This window comes from Notolepis coatsorum (genome assembly GCF_963971535.1).
Source record: "Notolepis coatsorum genome assembly, chromosome: 14".
Taxonomy (NCBI): domain Eukaryota; kingdom Metazoa; phylum Chordata; class Actinopteri; order Aulopiformes; family Paralepididae; genus Notolepis; species Notolepis coatsorum.
In genome coordinates this window covers 12,842,417-12,862,672 of record NC_140178.1, presented here as the reverse complement: position 1 = coordinate 12,862,672, position 20,256 = coordinate 12,842,417, and the positions used below count along the sequence as shown (strand labels likewise).

Sequence of the window (20,256 nt, the reverse complement as noted above, 5' to 3'; positions counted from 1 at the left end):
CCTGCTTCCATCGCCTTCATCTTAAACTCTCCTCGCCCTCCTCCCGCCTCCCGAATGCGGCGTTTTCCACCTGCCAATTAGGTCCGGTCGCTGTAGGAGTCCTGTTGATGCGGGTGATGGAGAGATGCAGGGAGCCCGAGCGAGGCCCCAGGGGGACAGGCCGGGGTGAATTACGAGCGCCTTGCCAATCCAAATGAAATGCTGGAGTTGCCTGTTACGCGACGTTAGCTCCCCCCCCCCCCCCCTATCCCCCACCCCCCCCCCCCTCTCCTCCCCGTCGCCATATATCACCCTCCGCGTTGCCATATCTCCTCCGACAGGCTCTGTAAATCTCCCACCGTTTTTACTGTTTAAACTGTTATTCATTGCCGTGCCGGAGCCCCCCTTCCCAGGGCGTGTGGACGGTCGCCGTGCCGTCGCCGACGACAGGAGCCTCGGGCACAGTTAGTCCAGCTCTTTTTTTCTTTTTTTTTTCACCTCTTTATTCGTAAATCCCCCCAGAGACGTCGACAGAAGTAATGAAACTCGTATGAACACCTCGGAAAACGCGAACGCGACGAGCGGATCTCTCTCATACCGGCTTTGTGTGTATAAAGCGACCGTGTACGTCCCATTTTCTTGCACAAGTATACACTTCGCGTCCGCCGAGAGGCGAGTGTGTGTGTGCATCCATGTGTGTAATTGCAATTGCGCGCACGTAGGTATATATGCGATGTGTGTGTGTGCGTGTGTGCGGCCACAGGTGTGTGTGTGTGCGTGTGTACAGTATGCACGGAAGTTATCGGCTTGTAATCCAATTACCCTGACGCTAAGTGAAGGTCTCACGGAGGGATTACCGGGGGTTAACTACAGCGTTCCATTAGCGGGCCGCGGCCACTTATCACCGATATCAATCCATTATCTATAACGACCCGGATGGCGCTGCCGGTCGAAATAAGTCCAACTGATTGTGCTCCTGCCACATAGCAAGCAAACCCGGCGCTCCGAGAATCCACCGCGCGCCTCCACGTTATTATTATTAATCATGCATGAATCCCGGAGCCTTCCCGCATTTCCATACTCACAATGCTCCGCTAACAGGACGCGTGGTGGCGGGAGGGGGGGGGGGGGCGATGGCGGGGATTAGAGCGGATTGTCATCGGGGCTCTTGTACGAGAGAGCGTGATCTGGGTGCGAGAGGCGGCCCGAGGGCTAAGAGAGGTGAGACGTGTAAGTTGCCCTTGGGGTGGTAGCGGGGTCTGCTCAGCGCATGAATAATGAAACCAAATCACCCCGTGATTCATTCAACAGGAACGGCACCTCTCTGGCAGAGGGGGTGTGTGCGTGTGTGTGTGTGTGTGTGTGTGTGTGTGTGTGTGTGTGTGTGTGTGTGTGCGTGCGTGCGTGCGTGCGTGTGTGTGTGCGTGCGTGCGTGCGTGTGTGTGTGTGTGTGTGTGTGTGTGTGTGTGTGTGTGTGTGTGTGTGTGCGTGTGTGTGTGTGTGTGTGTGTGTGTGTGTGCAGTGTGTACAGCAGACCATCTCACAGCTAGGCTACAGATGTAAACTTGTAGTTTTTATCTATCTCTGGAAGCCTCGGGCATCATGTGCACAAGTCGGTTGTGAGGGTGGTCGGTTGTTGGTTGTGAAATAAAGAGACGCTCCCAAATGAGGAACATTTTGACATCCTGGTTTTGTTTGACGAGCTATTGTCGTGTGATGGTTACGGTTCGTGTTAGGGTTAACGTTAAGGTTAGGTTAAGGCTAAGGTTAGGGTTAATTACAGAATCCATGTAAGTCTATGTAATGTCCCCATATTATACATAAACAAACGTGTGTGTGTGAGTACAAAGGTTTAAGGTTATTTGGAAAGGTACATGCATGCAAGAGGCCATTTGATTTCCCTTTTAGTGGCATGTACGGGGGTGTGTCTGTGTGTGAGAGAGAGTAGGCTACTTGTGTGTGTGTGTGTGTGAGTATCAGGGTAGGTGCATGCGTGTTCGTGTGCGTGTGTGGTATGTATGGCTGAATTAATCTGTCGTTAAGGGTGTGTACAAAAATACAATACGTGAGTGTGTGTGTGTTGGAATTCACTTCTGTCTTCTGTGTGTGTGTGTGTGTGTGTCTGTGCGTGTGTGCGTGTGTGTGTGTACATGTGTGCGTGTGTGTGTGAGTCAGAGCTGCCTGAGGGCTGTGTGTGTTTTGCACATACCTGCCGTCCATTATTCTCCTCCTCTCTCCCCCCCCTCCTCTCTCCTCTCTCCACACCCCTCCTCTCTCCCTCCTCATCCTCTCTCCCTCCTCTCACTCCACACCTCTTCCTCTCTCTCTCTCTCTCCTCTCTCTCTCCACACCTCCTCCTATCTCTCCTCTCTCCACACCTCCTCCTCTCTCTCTCCTCTCTCCACACCCATCCTTCTCTCTCCCTCCTCCATGTCCCCTCCACGCCTCCTCTCTCCATCCTCCCTCTCTCCATCCCTCCTCACGACCTCTCTCTCTCCATCACATCTCCTCCTTCCCTCTACCTCCCTCGCTTCCCTCCTCACTCCCCCCATCCCTCTCCTCCGCCTCCCTCCTCTCCTCTCCTCTCTCTCTCTATCTCTCTGTCCCTCCAGTATATCTCCCGGTTGTGTCATGTCATTCATTAATAGGTGCCCCAGGGCCAACAATAGCCAGTACGGCTTTTATTACTGTCACTTCCCTATTGGAGCCGTCAAGGTCAGATCTGCCCCCCTGTCGTTCACCTGTCACTCCCGGCCTGCTGACGTGTGTGTTATAAGGAGAGAGAGAGAGAGAGAGGGATGGAGGGAGGGAGAGCTAGAGGAGAGAGAGATAAGAGGGAGGGAGGGAGGGAGGGAGGGAGGGAGGGAGGGAGGGAGGAGGAGGGAGGGAGGAGGGAGGGAGGGAGGGAGGGAGGGAGGGAGAGAAGGACGGAGAGATAGAGGAGAGAGATAAAAGGGAGGGAGGGAGGAGGGAGGGAGAGAGAGAGAGAGAGAGAGAGAGAGAGAGAGAGAGAGAGAGAGAGAGAGAGAGAGAGAGAGAGAGAGAGAGAGAGGGAGAGAGGGAGAAGAGGGAGAGCGGGGGAGAGAGAGAGGAGTGTGTGGCGGGGATCTCTGTGTTTGTGTGTGTCAACTGTGTTTGAGAGTAAGAGAGAGAGAGAAGAGAGAGAGAGAGAGAGAGAGAGAGAGAGAGAGAGAGAGAGAGAGAGAGAGAGAGAGAGAGAGAGAGAGAGAAGAGAGAGAGAGAGAGAGAGAAGAGGGAGAGAGAGAGAGAGAGAGAAGAGGGAGAGAGAGAGAAGAGGGGAGAGAGAGAGAGAGAGAGATAGAGAGAGAGAGAGAGAGAGAAAGAAACTCAATGGCAGGGGACGTGCAATTTCAACAGACCCAATCTATCCTGTCCTTGATTATTTGTGAAGAGTATAGGTCCTTTGATTGTAGCACACAGAGAGAGAGAGACAAAATATATATATATATATATATTAGGCCAATCTGTTTCCCATATTTTCTTTCTATCACTGCATAATTTGTTTGTAGAAACGGCGACAACAAAAAAAAACTATTTATAATTTTTGAAAGTGTATTTGATGTCTTTATAGAGACGGGGAGGCAGCCACAGCCGACCGGTGCGGTTAAATAAAAACAATTTACTGCATCATTAAATGAAATATGTATATGAAGAGGACACTTGACAACACTGTTAATAACGTCAAGACGTATGGCCCTCAGACACAATTAACGGTACGCTGAGCAATTTTAATTTAACTTTTTGCGCACGGCGCACATTAAGGAACAGCACACACCGAGCACGCACAGGCCATGTTCTAAGATGAATCCATCACGGTCGACCTGTATATAGTGTCAGGGTACGTACAGCTGGAGGCCTATACCTCATGAGCAATGTCTAGCTCCTGGGTAGGTGTTCCTTGTGAAGATGACGAGTGTACCGGCTTAGTCAGTCGTCCCTTGCGAACACATTTTGTCAGCATCCGTGGGTGGGAAGCCGGTGGAGTATGAGTCCTGGGCGCCTGAATTCTTTCCCCACTACATTTCCAGTTCCGCGTTCGCCATCTGCGCTCTGATTGGCCACTGACGTTTCTGGTCGGGCCAATCGTGTGACGGCAAGTTATTTCGCCGGTTAAGCTTAGGCACTCTTTCGAAGTTGGTTATGGTTAGAGTTTGTCTTAGAGCAGGGCGATAGAACACCAGCCCTGATTCCAAACTCTAACCTTAACCAACTTCGAAAGAGTCGCCTAAGCTTAACCAGTGATAAACTAGGCGTTAGGTCGTTTGCTGCTGGTCGAGGCGGAAATGGGCGCGTCACGCGATTGGGCGCACATGTCACATGACCAGAAACGTCAGTGGCCAATCAGATCGCACCCGGAACCTTCGGTGGCCAATCAGATCGCAGAACGCGCACGCCGAAATGGAAATGTAGTGGGGAAAGAATAGACACGTCCTGGGCCTCTGCCTCTTTGCACTGCTGCTGCGGTCAGGCGAGCGCTACCGGAGTCTCATGGCCAGTACAGAGAGACTCAGAAGGAGCGTCTATCCCCAGGCCATCAGGATGCTCAAGGACTCTATGTAACATCATCAACCCATCCATCTACACTCATTGCACACACATCCACATGCACACACTCACTTTAAACAAACACTCACCTTAACACTCTCTTTAGACACTTTAAATATAAAGACATTATATTTATCTATTTATTAAAGGAGATTTGCACTACATCCATACCCCATTTGCATTTTGCACCTTGCCTTTTTAGAAAAAACGTTTTTGTACCTCATTGTCTGCATCTTTTACCCCATCGTCTGCATTTTTACTTCATTGTACTTAGGTTGTACTTTAGTTTGTATATTGTATAGTGTTATTCCTCTTTTACTTACTTTTTTACTGTATGAAGCACATTCTCAGGGGGCTCATACAGAACCAAGCATTTCACTGTAATGCACATGTACTTTATACGTGACAAATAAAAACAAACTTGAACTTGGGCGTTGCAACAGCGCCTCCTACTGGCAGGTCGGGGCGCCTGTTCAGCGAGGAGGGGGTCTGGGGGAGATAGATCGGAAGATCACCGGTTCGAGCCCCAGTCAAGGTCGGAAAGTGGTGTTGTTGTTCAGCAGGGAGCACTCTGTCCTCTGGACTTGTCAGTAACAATGTCCCTGTTACAGTGATAGGGACACCGTACAGCTGCGAGCGCCGTCCTTCGGATGAGACGTTAAACCGAGGTCCTGACTGAATTTGGTCGTTAAAGAACCCAAGGCGTCTATCGCAAAGAGTAGGGGGTCCCCCGACGTTCCTGGCCAAACTCCCAATCAGGTCTCTGACATCAATGCCACCTAATCATCCCTTCCCTTTAATTGGCTGATATCAATCCCTGTCTCCTGAGCCGTTCAGCCATTGTGTAGTGTGTTGTGTGCCTGGTGCCAGTGTATGGCAGCCATTGAGCCTGCGTAGCCCAAGGTTGGCTGCTACACAGTGGTGGTGAAGGAGGCAATTTCCAGCCTACATTGTGGGGAGCGATTTGAGTGTCTAGAAAAAGCGCTATATATAAATGTAATGATCATTCATTCATTCATAGCGTGAACCTCCGCACCTGTTACGCTCTCCCAGTGAAACCCCTCGCCGCCAGGTGAAAAGAAGCGACTCACGACTCCACATGTATCGAAGGAGGCGTGTGGTAGTTCTACACCCAGGGGGCGACGACAGTGGCTCGTGAGGTTGAGCAGTCGTCTGGTAATCCGGAGGTACCTGGTTCGATTCCCACTCCTCCCGGGCAGCGTGTCGAAGTGTCCTTGAGCGAGACACAAAAACACCTAACCGCTCCCGATGGGCAAGTTGGCACCTTGTATGGTCGCCTCTGCTGTGAATGTGTGAGTGAATGGGTAAAAATGTGAGGAACAAAATAAAGTGCTTTGGATAAAAGCGGCTATATAAATGCAGCAATTTATGTAACGTTTGGGGTTTTGCTCTCCTCTGGGATGCCACCAATGTCAACAATAAATAAGAAGGGGAGGACGTGACCCTCTTTGCGCCGCCCCTGTGCCTCAAATAGATCCGCTATCAACTCTATCTTTAATCCTTCAAAATGTTCAGTTGCTATCGCTATTAGCTCTATCTTTAATCTTTCAAAATGTACAGTTGCTATTGCATGCACTCATCTGTGTTTCACCACACACATGAGTGCATGCTTACCAACTGTCCGTCTGCAACACTACTATCACCAACATCTAAGAAGGGAGATCCCCCCTTGAATGGCCCTTCTAAGGTTTCTCTCCTCCACACTGCCTGTGGAGCTTTTTTCCCTATTGTTAGGTTTTAGTGAGTTTTTCCTTACCTTCGCGTGGGGTATGTCTGGGAGTGCTTGCATTCTTTCATTTATTTGCATTCATCTAAAAATGTTTGGACCTTATGGTGTTCTTGTTCTGTTCTTGACTTATTGTTATGTTTTCTTCTTGACTTGTTTAAAGAAGACCTGTCCATGGGGACATTAACGTGTGTTGTCGGGCCCTATAAATAAATTTGATTTGATTTGATTTGATTTAGAAGCCTTTTGTTTGAGAAACAACACCTGCCTCTCGTCTATCCATTCTGCACTGCACCTGGGTCCAACACACCTACCCAACTCGTAACAATTTAACATTTACACCCTCCCAAGAGCGACAGTAGGGTAGTAGCACGGCGACCAGGAACGCAATAGACCTATCTCTTTTTTTTTTATCCACTTTTTCTCCCATTTTTTCTATATTTTTCTCCCATCCCAATTTCGTATCATCCAATTCAACCCTCCCCTGTCACGAACGCTGTTTCTTGCCTCCCACAAGCCGGCTGCAATGTGGACTAAGTCATACATAGCACAAGTCCCCTCCGGTACTTGAGGTAACAGCAGTCGCATCTTTTCACCTGCGCAGCTCGATCTCTTAGTGGCGAGGAGTAACGCGTGGGAGGCTCACGCTGCCCCCGACACTTCCTGATTCTACTGCGCAGGCGCACCAACCGACCTGTAGGAGTCGCTGTCCACAACGCCCGATCCCCACCCATCAGTTTCCCACCCCCTAATACGGCCAATGTGTATTAGTATGAACGACCAGCTAAACTGAAAGCAATGTGGAGCGCTGGGCTCGAACAGGCGAGCCCAGCGTCTCCGTCATTCGTGGCGAGCGCCTTGCCCACTACGCCACGTAGCCGCCCACTGAATAGACCTATCTCAAACCCTGCCCTCTTTTCTTGATCCTCCAATCACAACTGTCGCTAAGCGACAATTGTGATTGGAGGATCAAGAAAAGAGGGCAGGGTTATAATAATATAAATAATAATAATTTAGGACCTGCTCAGAGGTCATCAATCGGCACACATGCAATGCATGCATGCAATTCGTATCTGCGATTAACCCATCCCGTCGTCCTTCCCCCCCAAGGGCAGCCGGGAGCAGACAGGCGTCAACGTGAGCCGCGCCAGGGGACCAATCCAAGTGCTCCTGTCCGTCTTCGTCAAGGACACCACAGCGTTAGCGATCTGTTGTTGTGCATGTTTTTCCATTGGGTTTATCTTATCGGGGGGGAAACCCTTGCGAGCACGGGGAGAACATGCAAACTCCACACAGAAAGGCCTGGGAGATACCCCACCTGGGTAACTGGCATCATGGAAACCTGGTCCCCAAGCGGGAATCGAACCCTGGACCTTCTTGCTGTGACCGGTTTGAGAACGACTCAATTCAATGTTCAAACAGAAGCTGTTCTGCAGTGATTGTCCCTGAGTCAGTTTCCCAGCTGAGCATGAACCCTCTACTCCAATGGTCTCCAGCAAGGAGCTCACCAGCCACCAGTAGCTCCCCGCCTGCTTCTGAGTAGCTCGCTAAGTGCTCTCTTGAAATCTTCCATCACAAGCCGGAAGGTGGAAATCAAGCCATTTGTTAGGTTGTAATTTGTCAATTTTGCCTCACTCAAAATACCCACTTAAATACTATTCAATCAGGAGTGCTTATTAGTACGTATTCATCTCGCTCCATAATTGGTTGATAATTGGTTCGTACAACCAAAACAGCAGAGAGCACGTTCAAACTAAGTCGCGCGGCTGGTGGCAAAATAAGTATGAATACTACAGCCTGCTGGAATAAAAAAAAATGTATGAATCATACATTAGTTATGTACTGTAGTATGAAAAGCTTGAGACAACTGTTACATATATTCGATTTGATTCGATTCGATTTAAATGTATTTTCATCCTACAGCCTAAGTACAGTACAACTAAAATAAGTTTGGCATCCAACCAGAGTCCAAATTTACCAGTAAAGTGCAATAGTAATATACAATGTACAGGTGATTAAACTGGGTATAAAATATATACATTAGTACTACTGAATAACAGAGCTAATCAGATGTAAGTACGGAGTTGTAATATTAATATGTACTGTGATACAGGTAATATGTTGAGCTGTCCATGATATTTTGCGCGTGGGAGCTAGACCGATATACATCCACTAATATTAATATGTACAGTGATACAGGTACTACTGTACTATACAGACATACTGTCAGCAGCGTAACTAGTAAGAGTAGGTAAGGGATATGTACACAGATATAGATATTGGTAGAATCCATACAATGTTTGCTGTTATAAATTTAGGCTACGTTTAGACGAGCGTTTTGTGAACAGAAACCGCAAAAGTCATCTTGCGGTTTCACTTTTAATTTTACGTTTAGACGAGCGTTTTGGGGTGGAATTCTCCATGCAGACGACGCTATAACGACGGAGCCCCGCTGTCACACGATTGGCGCATATGTCACATGACGTGCTGTGAAGACCCGCCCTACTCTGCCTCTGATTCGCAGACTGTGGATGGGGAATGTGATTGTACCAAAGCAGAGTCACTCACAGACAGTGGGTCCACTCACGCCGCGGGACAGATTCTTGTGTATTTAACCCTTTCACTGCCACACGACAGCCGGTTGTGTGATAGTAAAGGGTTAACCTTCTGTCGTGTGGCAGTGAAAGGGTTAAAAGTACTGCCAATGTAGCCTTCAGGTGATCTCCGTTGATAATAGTCAGACATACTTGCTTTGTTTACGTCTCGGCTACTGGCGCATACCTGCTACCTGTGACGTAAGCAGTACGCGCGACCAGAGCCGTGACAACCCTTTCGTCATCGTTTTAACAGATTTATACGGTTTTACAGTTTAGACGAGAGCGCAAAGCTTTTGCGTTTCTAGGAATTCCACCCTGGAAGGTAGTCTCACTTTTTTGCGGTTTCACCCCGTAAAAACGCTGTTTCCGTATAAACGAAAGGCACATCCGTAAAAATATTTTTGCGGATTCACCTGCTAGCGTTTCCGTCTAAACGGGGCCTTAGTCCATTATAAAGACAAATATAATGAGCCTAACTTTTTTTTTTCTTTTACAGAAAGGTTAGTGTTCTGAAGGATCAGATTAAACCGAATATATATATTTATTTATATATATATATTTAATTGTATTTGTATATCCCCTGATATCCCTTGTATATTCCTTGTACAATATGCATTGAATATCCCTTCTAGTCTACTGAACATCCCATAATAGTCTCCATTCTACCATTGGACGAGACCTTGGTGCCAGGTCGCCATACCCCTCAGACCAGGTTCAATCGTACCGCTCAACATGTATGGACAAGTCCTAGTTCCGCGTAGGAATATGTCTACCGCACCACTAATGGTACTATTTGTTCATAGTGCGTATATATACTGTGCTATTAAAGTAGAGCTTTCTTTTAGTCCAGTTCCTTACCCTCCAACAGAGTGACAGACGCAAAAGCCTCCCCGCGAACCACGTGTGGGCAGTAAGGCCAATTCGGCCCAGTATCGGCATTGAGACATCGTGTATATTAATATTTGAATAGTCATATTTGGCACTATATCGTCGAGTTGGACGTATTCTATTAAGCTAATAATAGTCTATTCATATGTAGTGCCTCGTGCGGTAAGAGTTCTATAGTAATCAGCACCCCCATCGTTTCGGGCATCAGCTGGACGCTTATCCAGGGTGGTTGACCCCACGTGAAGCTGCACCCGAGGAGCTCCAGGCCAAAGAGCGAGTGGACCTGTATATTGGATTATTCTACCGACGACGGCTAGCCTTCCCCGGCTTGGATTATGCTTTGAGTACTTTGATTATTCTATGGATAAAGGCCAACACTGCGGTGTGTTGGAAATACCCCCCCCGGAGAGGACGACAGGTGAGAAGACGCTCTACACGACGAGGTCGCCTCACGTCTCTCCATCGTGGACCGGAGGACGCCGGCCACAGAGAGTCCAACTGCTTTCATCTGTGGGTCGAGGATCGCTGGGCACCGGGTCGCACGACTGTGGGCTCTCCCAGGATACCCTCGGCCAGACGGGATACAGCCAGACTCTACCCCCCCCCTCCAGCTGTCCTACAAGCAGTCGGAACCTTCCCCTAGTGTATCCAGCTATATAATCATTCAAGTATCATTGCTATTGTTCCCTAAATATTCCAGGTTGTATATTTGCTTCCTGCGCAATCAGAGATTGGACATTCGATATTGATCTACCTACGAATACTCATTTGCCATAAAAGTGCATACTATTTCAAATCATAAATGTAATTAAGTGATCGTTGTACATACCTTTTGCTATGTATTATTATTAAACGCAGACTTTCGACTTGGTACATTTGTGTTGGATCCGTTTCATCAGGTGGGAGTGTTTATCATAATTATTTATACCTAGTACTGGGTGGCCAGAGTCTAAAGTACAAGAGGTAGTGGTAGTAAGTATCATATCTAACCATACAGTCAGGGAATTGTACCCCTCAGTTACAATTGGTCCTTCGAGCCGGATGGTAATCAGTGTAATATTAATATAGTGTTATTAATATTAAAATGGCCTATGATGAACACTCCACGAAACGATCCTCCTAACCAACAACGCCCGCGGCGCAAACGACAGCTCCCTCAGTACCTAGAGGCTTACGCTGTCAGTCAACAACCTAGTCTTCTACCAACAGTAAACGCGGTAAAACTAGAAAGTAAAATTATGTCTAACCCTAACGACCAGGCTACCCCGACCATAGAGGCCCCTATGGGTTCTAACGTAACTGACCCAGCTCACGGTGGGGACCAGGGGGAACCAGACATGACTTTACACCCCGCCAATACCGAAGAAGTAGTCCCCGACGAGTCCCGGGAGGAAGACAACACTACCGAGAGAGAACTCGGCACGGAAGAAGATGAGGAGAGCACCGTGGAGATAGAGCTCCAAGACTCCGCACGGAGTACCCCAAGGGACGGCTCCCCTATACAACCGTCTTCTCCCAGCGAGGCAGAGAGGACACTACAGCAGGCATTCCTCGTCAGCCTGAAAGCCTCTACTGAACGCGATAGACTCCAGGGTGAACGCGATCGATTGCAGATACAGCAACGGAGCGAAGAAGAGCACATACGCCTGGAAATAAGACGCATTCAGATGGAAGAGAATATGGCAAGAGACCGGGCCGACGCCCAGCGCGCCGCCACCGGTGCCCAGAGAGAATCGGATCTCACCAAGCGCGAAGCCGAGCGCGACAGAGCACAAGCGCAACTAATAGAACAGCTGATCAGAAGGACAACACCCCCTCCCTCCACCAGAGGCTCCAGGAACTCGTCTAGACATCACTCCAGGGCGGCATCCCCTAGCCGAGTAAGCGACCCTGAACTTGACCAACAGACGAGGTCTATACCCCCCGCAGACCCCCTTCCCCAACCGGTCCAAGCGAGACCCAGCCACCGGGAAGGAGCAGCATACACTGCGGAGAGGCTAAATCAGAGACTACAAGCCCTGGATGACCTAACGGAAGACGAAGAGGAAGAGGAGGAGAACCACGCCCGACGACAGCACAGTACTCTACCGGACCAGGAGGTCCAGTACAGCCCAGGCTATACCCCCGCGGAGCTGCGCTACAGACCCCCGACGCTATTCACGGGTGAGCACGACGCACGACCCGCACCGAGGAACAGCACCTGGACCAGCGGGCCATGGTACACAGCCGGTACCAGCCCACGCCAAGGAGCAGGAGGAGACTCGCCTAGGAGGCCTCTCCCCCAACGCTCACCGATGTATCAACAATCCGCGTCATACATTGGCACACCTATGGTACCAGACTTCACCCAGGAGAACCGGGCCCAGTATACGGAGCTCCGCATGTGTCTGGAGACAATGTTGGTGGATGTCATTGATGAACGCCATAAATACGCGATACTACTGAAGCATTTAAAGGTACCCCGCGCGCACAACATAGCGCTCGCCTACGCCACTTCCACAACCCCATACACCGCAGCGCTGGTAGCGTTGGACCAGAGATATGGACGTATATGGGATTACGTGATCCAGGAGATCAGGCACATCGACCGCCTACCCCCAGCAATAGACAATCGAGCACTGGACGACCTGTCCATCAGAGTGCAGTCCCTGGTAGGGATGCTGGGAGCGCAGAGGGAAAAGGGTAGGCATGAACTATACGCCAACTCAAATGTAGAGAGGATCTTGGAGAAGCTACCGCCCGCCCGACAGGAGCGCTTTAGGCGGCAGAGAGACCACCGAGACCCTAATGGCCCCGAACCGAACCTCCTCGATCTAGCCGACTTCCTGGCGAGAGAAGTCAGCAGCTTACGGCTAGATACATTCGGACGGAGCACCCCTGGCTCCAGAGAAGGAACCAGGAGACTAAATGATGGAAGAAGATCGGTGACTGTCATGCACCAATCGGAGTCAGTGCCAAGCAGTAGGAGCCACAGTACCCCCTCAAGAAAGGAGAAGTGGAAGATAGTGTGCCCCTACTGTGAGAAAGAACACTGGCTGTCACAATGTGACTCATTCCCCAAGATGAATGCGGAGGAAGCGAGTCAATGGATAAAGTCCAACAGACGCTGTTTTCGCTGTGCGCGATCACACATGGCAGCCGAATGCCGCTTAAAGAAAAAGTGCAGTCGGTGCGATGGAGCCCATCTGGACATACTCCACGACAGTAACAGACGGCGGCCTCCACCCGCACCATCAAGCAGCAAAGCAAGCGTCATGTACATCGACCCCGCCAGCAGCAGCGGAGCCAGAGTGCTCTTAAAGGTAGTCCGTGTGACATTGAGCTACCAGAATAAAGTCATGGACACTTACGCCGTCCTTGATGACGGGTCAGAGAAGACCCTTCTGCTCGCGTCCGCTGCGGCCCAGCTAGGGCTGCGGGGGAGCGAAAACCAAATGACAATTCGGACAATAAGAAGAGATTTGAAAACGATAAAGGGCGAGAATGTCTCATTCTCTATCGCAGCAAGCGGCCAGCCCGAGCGACGGTACAGGATTACAGACGCTTTCACCAGCCAAGAAATAGGACTCTCGCGGTACACATACCCCGTAGCCAAGCTGATGGAGAAATATGTACATCTACGCAAGCTACCGATCCCACTCATAGACGGTGCTACCCCGACACTGTTGATAGGCTCCGACCATGCAGACCTCATTGTCCCGATAGACCGGGTTCATACCGGACCCAGAGGCTGTCCTGCAGCAGTCGAGACCCGCCTAGGATGGACTCTCCAAGGCCCACTCGCCAAATCTCTCAACCGAACCACAGCCACTAGCTGTCTCCACTCCCGAGTCACAGAGGGAGACACCGCACTCCTGCAGCATGTAGAGAGGCTATGGACCTTAGAACAAATGCCCTTTAAGAACGAAAAGAAAGACATTCGCTCTAAAGACGACATCTACGCCATTAACCTCCTCGAGACGGGAACAAAGAGAGTCCCAGTCAGCGGCGTGTTGAGATACGCCACGCCACTCCTGCGGCGGGAAGGGATGCCTACCTTTCACGCAAAGAAAGACGCCACAGAGCGGTACCTACTAAACACAGAGCGGCGCTTAGCCAAGGACCCCGCCCAAGAAAGTGTATACCGCGCTGAGATTGAGAAGCTCATCACAGCGGGACACGTCACAAAGATTGACATTAAAGAGGCCGACCAGACGACTGAATCGTGGTACGTGCCCCACCACAAGGTTCATCACAACGGCAAAGACCGCATCGTGTTTAACTGCAGCTACCAGATCGGATCCCAAAATCTGAATAAAGAGCTATTGCCCGGTCCTACACTCGGCCCCTCCCTACTAGGCGTACTACTCCGCTTCCGCCAGGACAAGGTGGCTATCAGCGGGGATATCAAAGGGATGTTCCTGCAGGTGAGATTAGTAGAGGAGGACAAGCCCCTGTTGCGGTTCCTATGGAGAGAGAGGCCAGGAGATGAGCACCCAGCCATCTACCAATGGGAAGTCCTCCCTTTCGGAACTACATGCAGCCCATGCTGTGCTACATTTGCACTACAGAGACATGTCGCAGAGGACCCAGCAGCGGACGAAGAGGTCCGACACAGTGTGAAGAACAGCTTCTACGTAGATAACTGTCTACAAAGCGTTTCGACCCAGGAAGAAGCCGAGGCTCTCCTACATAAACTCCGCGCCTCTCTGATCAAAGGCGGCTTTGATCTCAGGCAGTGGGCCAGCAGCGATCCGCACATACTGCGCAGCCTCTCCTCCGAGGACAAGGCAGCGAGCAGCGAGACCTGGATGGCCACAATCCCAGGAGAAGCCCAAGAGATGACACTAGGACTAGTGTGGCGCTTCAAAACAGATTCGCTCCACTATAGACACAAACCCCTGACCACGGAGCAGGGAAGGTCGACGGCAATACCGACCACCAGACGGAGTGTGTACAGAACACTCGCCCGACAATATGACCCGTTAGGATGTATACTACCGTACACCACCAGGGCAAAGATGATTGTACAAGCATTGTGGGACAAGGACCAGGGCTGGGACGACCCCATTCCCGCACACCTTGCATCCACCTGGAGAGAGTGGGAGATGGAACTCCACTCACTCCCAGGCGTTAATATACGCCGAAGCTACTTCCCACCCACGGTGAGGCCAGAGACATGTAAAATGGATCTACACGTCTTCAGTGACGCCTCCGAGGTCGCCTACGGATCAGTAGCCTACTTGCGGGCCCAAGAAGAGGGGGGAGAGATCTACACAGCATTCATCCTCGCCCGCTCGAGAATAGCCCCACGCAAGCAACAGCCTATCCCACGTCTAGAGCTCTGCGCAGCCCTCGCAGGAGCGCATCTAGCCACGCTCATCCAACGTGAGCTCACCATTCCGGTGCATAGAACAATCCTGTGGTCAGATTCCACGACAGTACTCGCCTGGATCAAATCGGATTCATGCAAATACAAAGTCTTCGTGGGAGTCAGAGTCACTGAGATTCAAGAGTTAACCGGAGAGTTAACCGGAGAAGCAAACTGGCGCTATGTTGATACAAAACACAACCCAGCTGACGTCATCACCCGGGGAATGTCCCTAGATGACTTAACCCGTCATAACATCTACAGTGACGGACCAGCATTCCTCAAGCTCCCGGAAGGAGATTGGCCCACGCCCACCCCGAGGGAAGCAAGTGATGAGGAGGCTGAGAATAAGAAACCCATGTTCTGTGGATTGAGCACTGTTGTCTCCGCAGACCCCAACATAGACGATTGCATTACCATAGAGAGTGCGCAGCAACGGACATTCCTGCGGCACCACCCAGAGATTAAGTCCCCCGCTGATATGTCAGCAGCTGACTACGAGGAAGCAGAACTGCTTCTACTGCAACGAGCCCAGAGAGACTCGTTCCCCGATGAACTAGACTGTCTACAGGGAGGAAAGCCCGTCCCATCAGACAGCAGATTGATTCATCTGGCCCCCGAGAGTGACACACATACCCTCATCAGAGTGGGTGGTCGCCTGCGGAGAGCCCCCAATTTACCGGATGACATTAAGTACCCGATCGTATTGAACAGCCGACACAAGGTCACAGAGCTGATTATAAAGAAATACGACGAGGATGTACACCACGCAGGAGCAGAGAGAGTCTTCGCGGAAATCAGACGTCGTTACTGGATACTTCAAGGAAGAGAGGCGGTGCGACGCTTCCAGCGAACCTGTCTAGACTGCCGAAAGTGGCGCGCGCAGCCCAGCATACCACGGATGGCTGACCTACCTCCATGTCGCCTCCGACTCGGCGACAAGCCATTCCACTCAACAGGCATGGACTGTTTTGGCCCGCTGCACATAAAGAAAGGAAGAGGCACCGAGAAGCGGTGGGGTATTGTATTCAAATGCATGACCACCAGAGCGATACATATCGAGCTCCTTCCGACCATGAGCGCAGACTCATTCCTTATGGCCTTCCGAAGATTCACATCACGGAAAGGAAAACCGTCTACATTATTGTCCGATCACGGGACAAACTTCAAAGGCGGAGAAAGAGAGCTGAGGGAGAGCTTCCAAGCTATGGGCCCAGAACTTAAGACCCACCTCGCTCCAGCCCAGATTGACTTCCAATTCAACCCCCCAAACGCACCCCACTTCGGTGGAACTTGGGAACGAGAAGTACGTTCTATAAAGACAGCCCTGTACGCAGTACTTGGGGACCAGACTGTGGCGGAAGAAGTCTTAATGACAGTCCGCACGGAGATTGAGGGAGTATTGAACTCAAAGTACTCGTCCAGGGGCGCATTTACACCCGTCCGGTGGCGAGGCTCATAGAACTGCCCCGACTCCCAGACACAATCGATGATGACCATGACCCTATGACTTTGTGAGTTGACTGACCCTTACAGCGAACCCTTGAGTGGTAGACAGTGCGGTTAATCTGTCTCTGCTTAACTAATTGGGTTGGGACCAATTAGGGGGCGGCTGTTCTGAAGGATCAGATTAAACCGAATATATATATTTATTTATATATATATATTTAATTGTATTTGTATATCCCCTGATATCCCTTGTATATTCCTTGTACAATATGCATTGAATATCCCTTCTAGTCTACTGAACATCCCATAATAGTCTCCATTCTACCATTGGACGAGACCTTGGTGCCAGGTCGCCATACCCCTCAGACCAGGTTCAATCGTACCGCTCAACATGTATGGACAAGTCCTAGTTCCGCGTAGGAATATGTCTACCGCACCACTAATGGTACTATTTGTTCATAGTGCGTATATATACTGTGCTATTAAAGTAGAGCTTTCTTTTAGTCCAGTTCCTTACCCTCCAACAGAGTGACAGACGCAAAAGCCTCCCCGCGAACCACGTGTGGGCAGTAAGGCCAATTCGGCCCAGTATCGGCATTGAGACATCGTGTATATTAATATTTGAATAGTCATATTTGGCACTATATCGTCGAGTTGGACGTATTCTATTAAGCTAATAATAGTCTATTCATATGTAGTGCCTCGTGCGGTAAGAGTTCTATAGTAATCAGCACCCCCATCGTTTCGGGCATCAGCTGGACGCTTATCCAGGGTGGTTGACCCCACGTGAAGCTGCACCCGAGGAGCTCCAGGCCAAAGAGCGAGTGGACCTGTATATTGGATTATTCTACCGACGACGGCTAGCCTTCCCCGGCTTGGATTATGCTTTGAGTACTTTGATTATTCTATGGATAAAGGCCAACACTGCGGTGTGTTGGAAATACCCCCCCCGGAGAGGACGACAGGTGAGAAGACGCTCTACACGACGAGGTCGCCTCACGTCTCTCCATCGTGGACCGGAGGACGCCGGCCACAGAGAGTCCAACTGCTTTCATCTGTGGATCGAGGATCGCTGGGCACCGGGTCGCACGACTGTGGGCTCTCCCAGGATACCCTCGGCCAGACGGGATACAGCCAGACTCTACCCCCCCCCCCTCCAGCTGTCCTACAAGCAGTCGGAACCTTCCCCTAGTGTATCCAGCTATATAATCATTCAAGTATCATTGCTATTGTTCCCTAAATATTCCAGGTTGTATATTTGCTTCCTGCGCAATCAGAGATTGGACATTCGATATTGATCTACCTACGAATACTCATTTGCCATAAAAGTGCATACTATTTCAAATCATAAATGTAATTAAGTGATCGTTGTACATACCTTTTGCTATGTATTATTATTAAACGCAGACTTTCGACTTGGTACATTTGTGTTGGATCCGTTTCATCAGGTGGGAGTGTTTATCATAATTATTTATACCTAGTACTGGGTGGCCAGAGTCTAAAGTACAAGAGGTAGTGATAGTAAGTATCATATCTAACCATACAGTCAGGGAATTGTACCCCTCAGTTACAGTTAGTATGGTATGGTGTATTCTTAATCCCCGAGGGGAAACACCGTTTGCCACCAGCGCGAATACAAATACACAAACAAGAAACAATAACATACAGTACAAGTTACATAACACGGTAAAAAGAAGAGAAGAAGAGAGAGCCTCTCAACACAGAGCTAGCGGTGTTCATTGAAGAATTGAACCGCAGCGGGAACAAAGGACCTTCTCAGTCGCTCAGTAGAGCGTCGAGGCATCAGAAACCACTACATGTTGGTGACCCCTGACCTCTCGTATAGCTGGTGGGCGTTGCTTTGAGAATGTAAACAGTTGCACACACAGTGCTGCTCACCTGTTTAAGATTAGAACAAAATCTAGGGCAGGAGAGCTGCCTGGTGGTTAGAGAGACCGCCATGTAACCAGAAGGTCACAGGTTTGATCCCCACCACCCCCATAGCCAAGCTGCAGGGGCACCGCACATAATAGCTGTACTCTGACCCATCTGGTGAAATGAGGATGTGTATTTGTGTTTCACAAATGAGAACAGGCTGCCATGGTACCATTTACCAGTGGTTGTCTGAAGGTACCACATGTGTGCCTTCTGGCCTTCGTTTCAAGAGCTAATGTGCCCCCCCCCCTCCCCCTCCCCGAAGAGAGAGGGGGGAAAAGCGAGGACTCAAGTTGGTTTGCGTCAATAATGGTATATTGTCAGCCTTCAACTGAAAGGCATTTCATACACTTTCAGAACCATGGACAGCTCAGCATTGAAATAATCAAAACATTTACATTTAGATGACACTTTTATACAAATTATGAACGACAAGTCAGCAGGAGGGGTAGATCTCTGGCAGCTAAGGGTCAGTGGCGTTGTTTGTCAAATAGTGTTATACGTATAGTAGCATAGTAGTAAGGTACATAATAGGTTAATTTTTATTTTTTTCATATATTGTTTGAAGAGGTGTGTTTTTAGTCAACAGTGGACAATTGGCCAGGTTCCATCTGTCCTGACTGGTGGGAAGTTCGTTCCACCACTGTGGAGCGAGGACCGAGAATAGCCTGCTTTACTTTGATGACCCCCCAGGAGCCCGATTAGGAGTAGGTCTGAGGCGGCCAGAAGATGTAGAGAGGAGGGGTCTTGAAGGTGTGTAGTTAGACTGCACGGTATGCAGGTCAAGGACCTTGAAGCGGATTCGTGCGGCAATGGGAAGCCAGTGCAGCTCTCCATGAAGTGGGGTAACGTGGGCTGACTTTGGTATAGAGATCACGCTGTGTTCCGTATGAGTTTATTAAGTGGCTTCAACAACAAACAATTCCCTTTAATTAAAAACTGAACTGAACAATGGCATTTTTTGCTTTGGAATGAGAACAAGTCTCTCCCTTCTTGGCAACTACCAGTCTGCATTGAATTAAACTAAGCTAGCTTAAACAAATCCCTCAAATTAAATTAACATTAAAAGCAATGCCATTATCTAGCTTGGGGATGAAAAAAGGGTTGAAAAACGACTGAATTGTGCTTCCTGCTCTTTCAGCACCAAGGACAGCTCCCGTCAAGACCTGAGTCTGTCTCTCACTCTCCATTTCGCTGACCAGGTCTGACATGAGCTGTCCGTGGTGCTGAAAGAGCGGGAAGAAGCGCAGGGGGAATAGTTGAAGCTGTTTTCTGCCAGCCGGGGGCCCTTTGAGAGGGCAGGCCTGCTTCACTTGAAATGGGTGAAACATAGCGATGTTTATTGAATGCAAATGACCCGGAAATCTAAGCTACAGTTGTGATTGGGGGATCAATAAAAGAGGGCGGGTCAATTGAGTGCTCTATATTAGCAGTCTATTTGATAATGATGATAACATTATTTGAGCCATTTCCCATTTGAGCAAGAAGCTTAACCCTCGTTAACTCCAGTGGTGCCTGTTCTGTAGCGGATGCTGAGATGGTTATTACAACGTTCATTAAACAGCATTCTAATTGACTAATTGTTGTTTGGAGAGTGTTACATCATCTACTACTAATGCCCTAATTTATACTCAGACGTCAAAGTGGTTGCGAGAGTTGTGGCGAGGCTGCCAGCTCCCGTAAGCCTACCGGCAGTTGGCCAAAAATGTATAACCAGGCGCCAAACTGACGCAGAGCTGTGATTG

At 49.6% G+C, this 20,256-nt stretch overlaps 1 protein-coding gene across 1 annotated transcript in view; it reads right to left on the bottom strand.

The window, feature by feature from the left end:
• Positions 1-19,842, bottom strand: part of LOC311240421 (protein sidekick-2-like) — a gene marked incomplete at both ends in the record, with an annotated part of 152,898 nt that extends 133,056 nt beyond the window's left edge. The window contains 1 exon segment of the mRNA XM_084329006.1: positions 19,695-19,842. Within this exon segment, the coding sequence (XP_084185132.1) occupies positions 19,695-19,842 (148 nt within the window).
• Between the last annotated feature and the right edge of the window lie 414 nt (positions 19,843-20,256).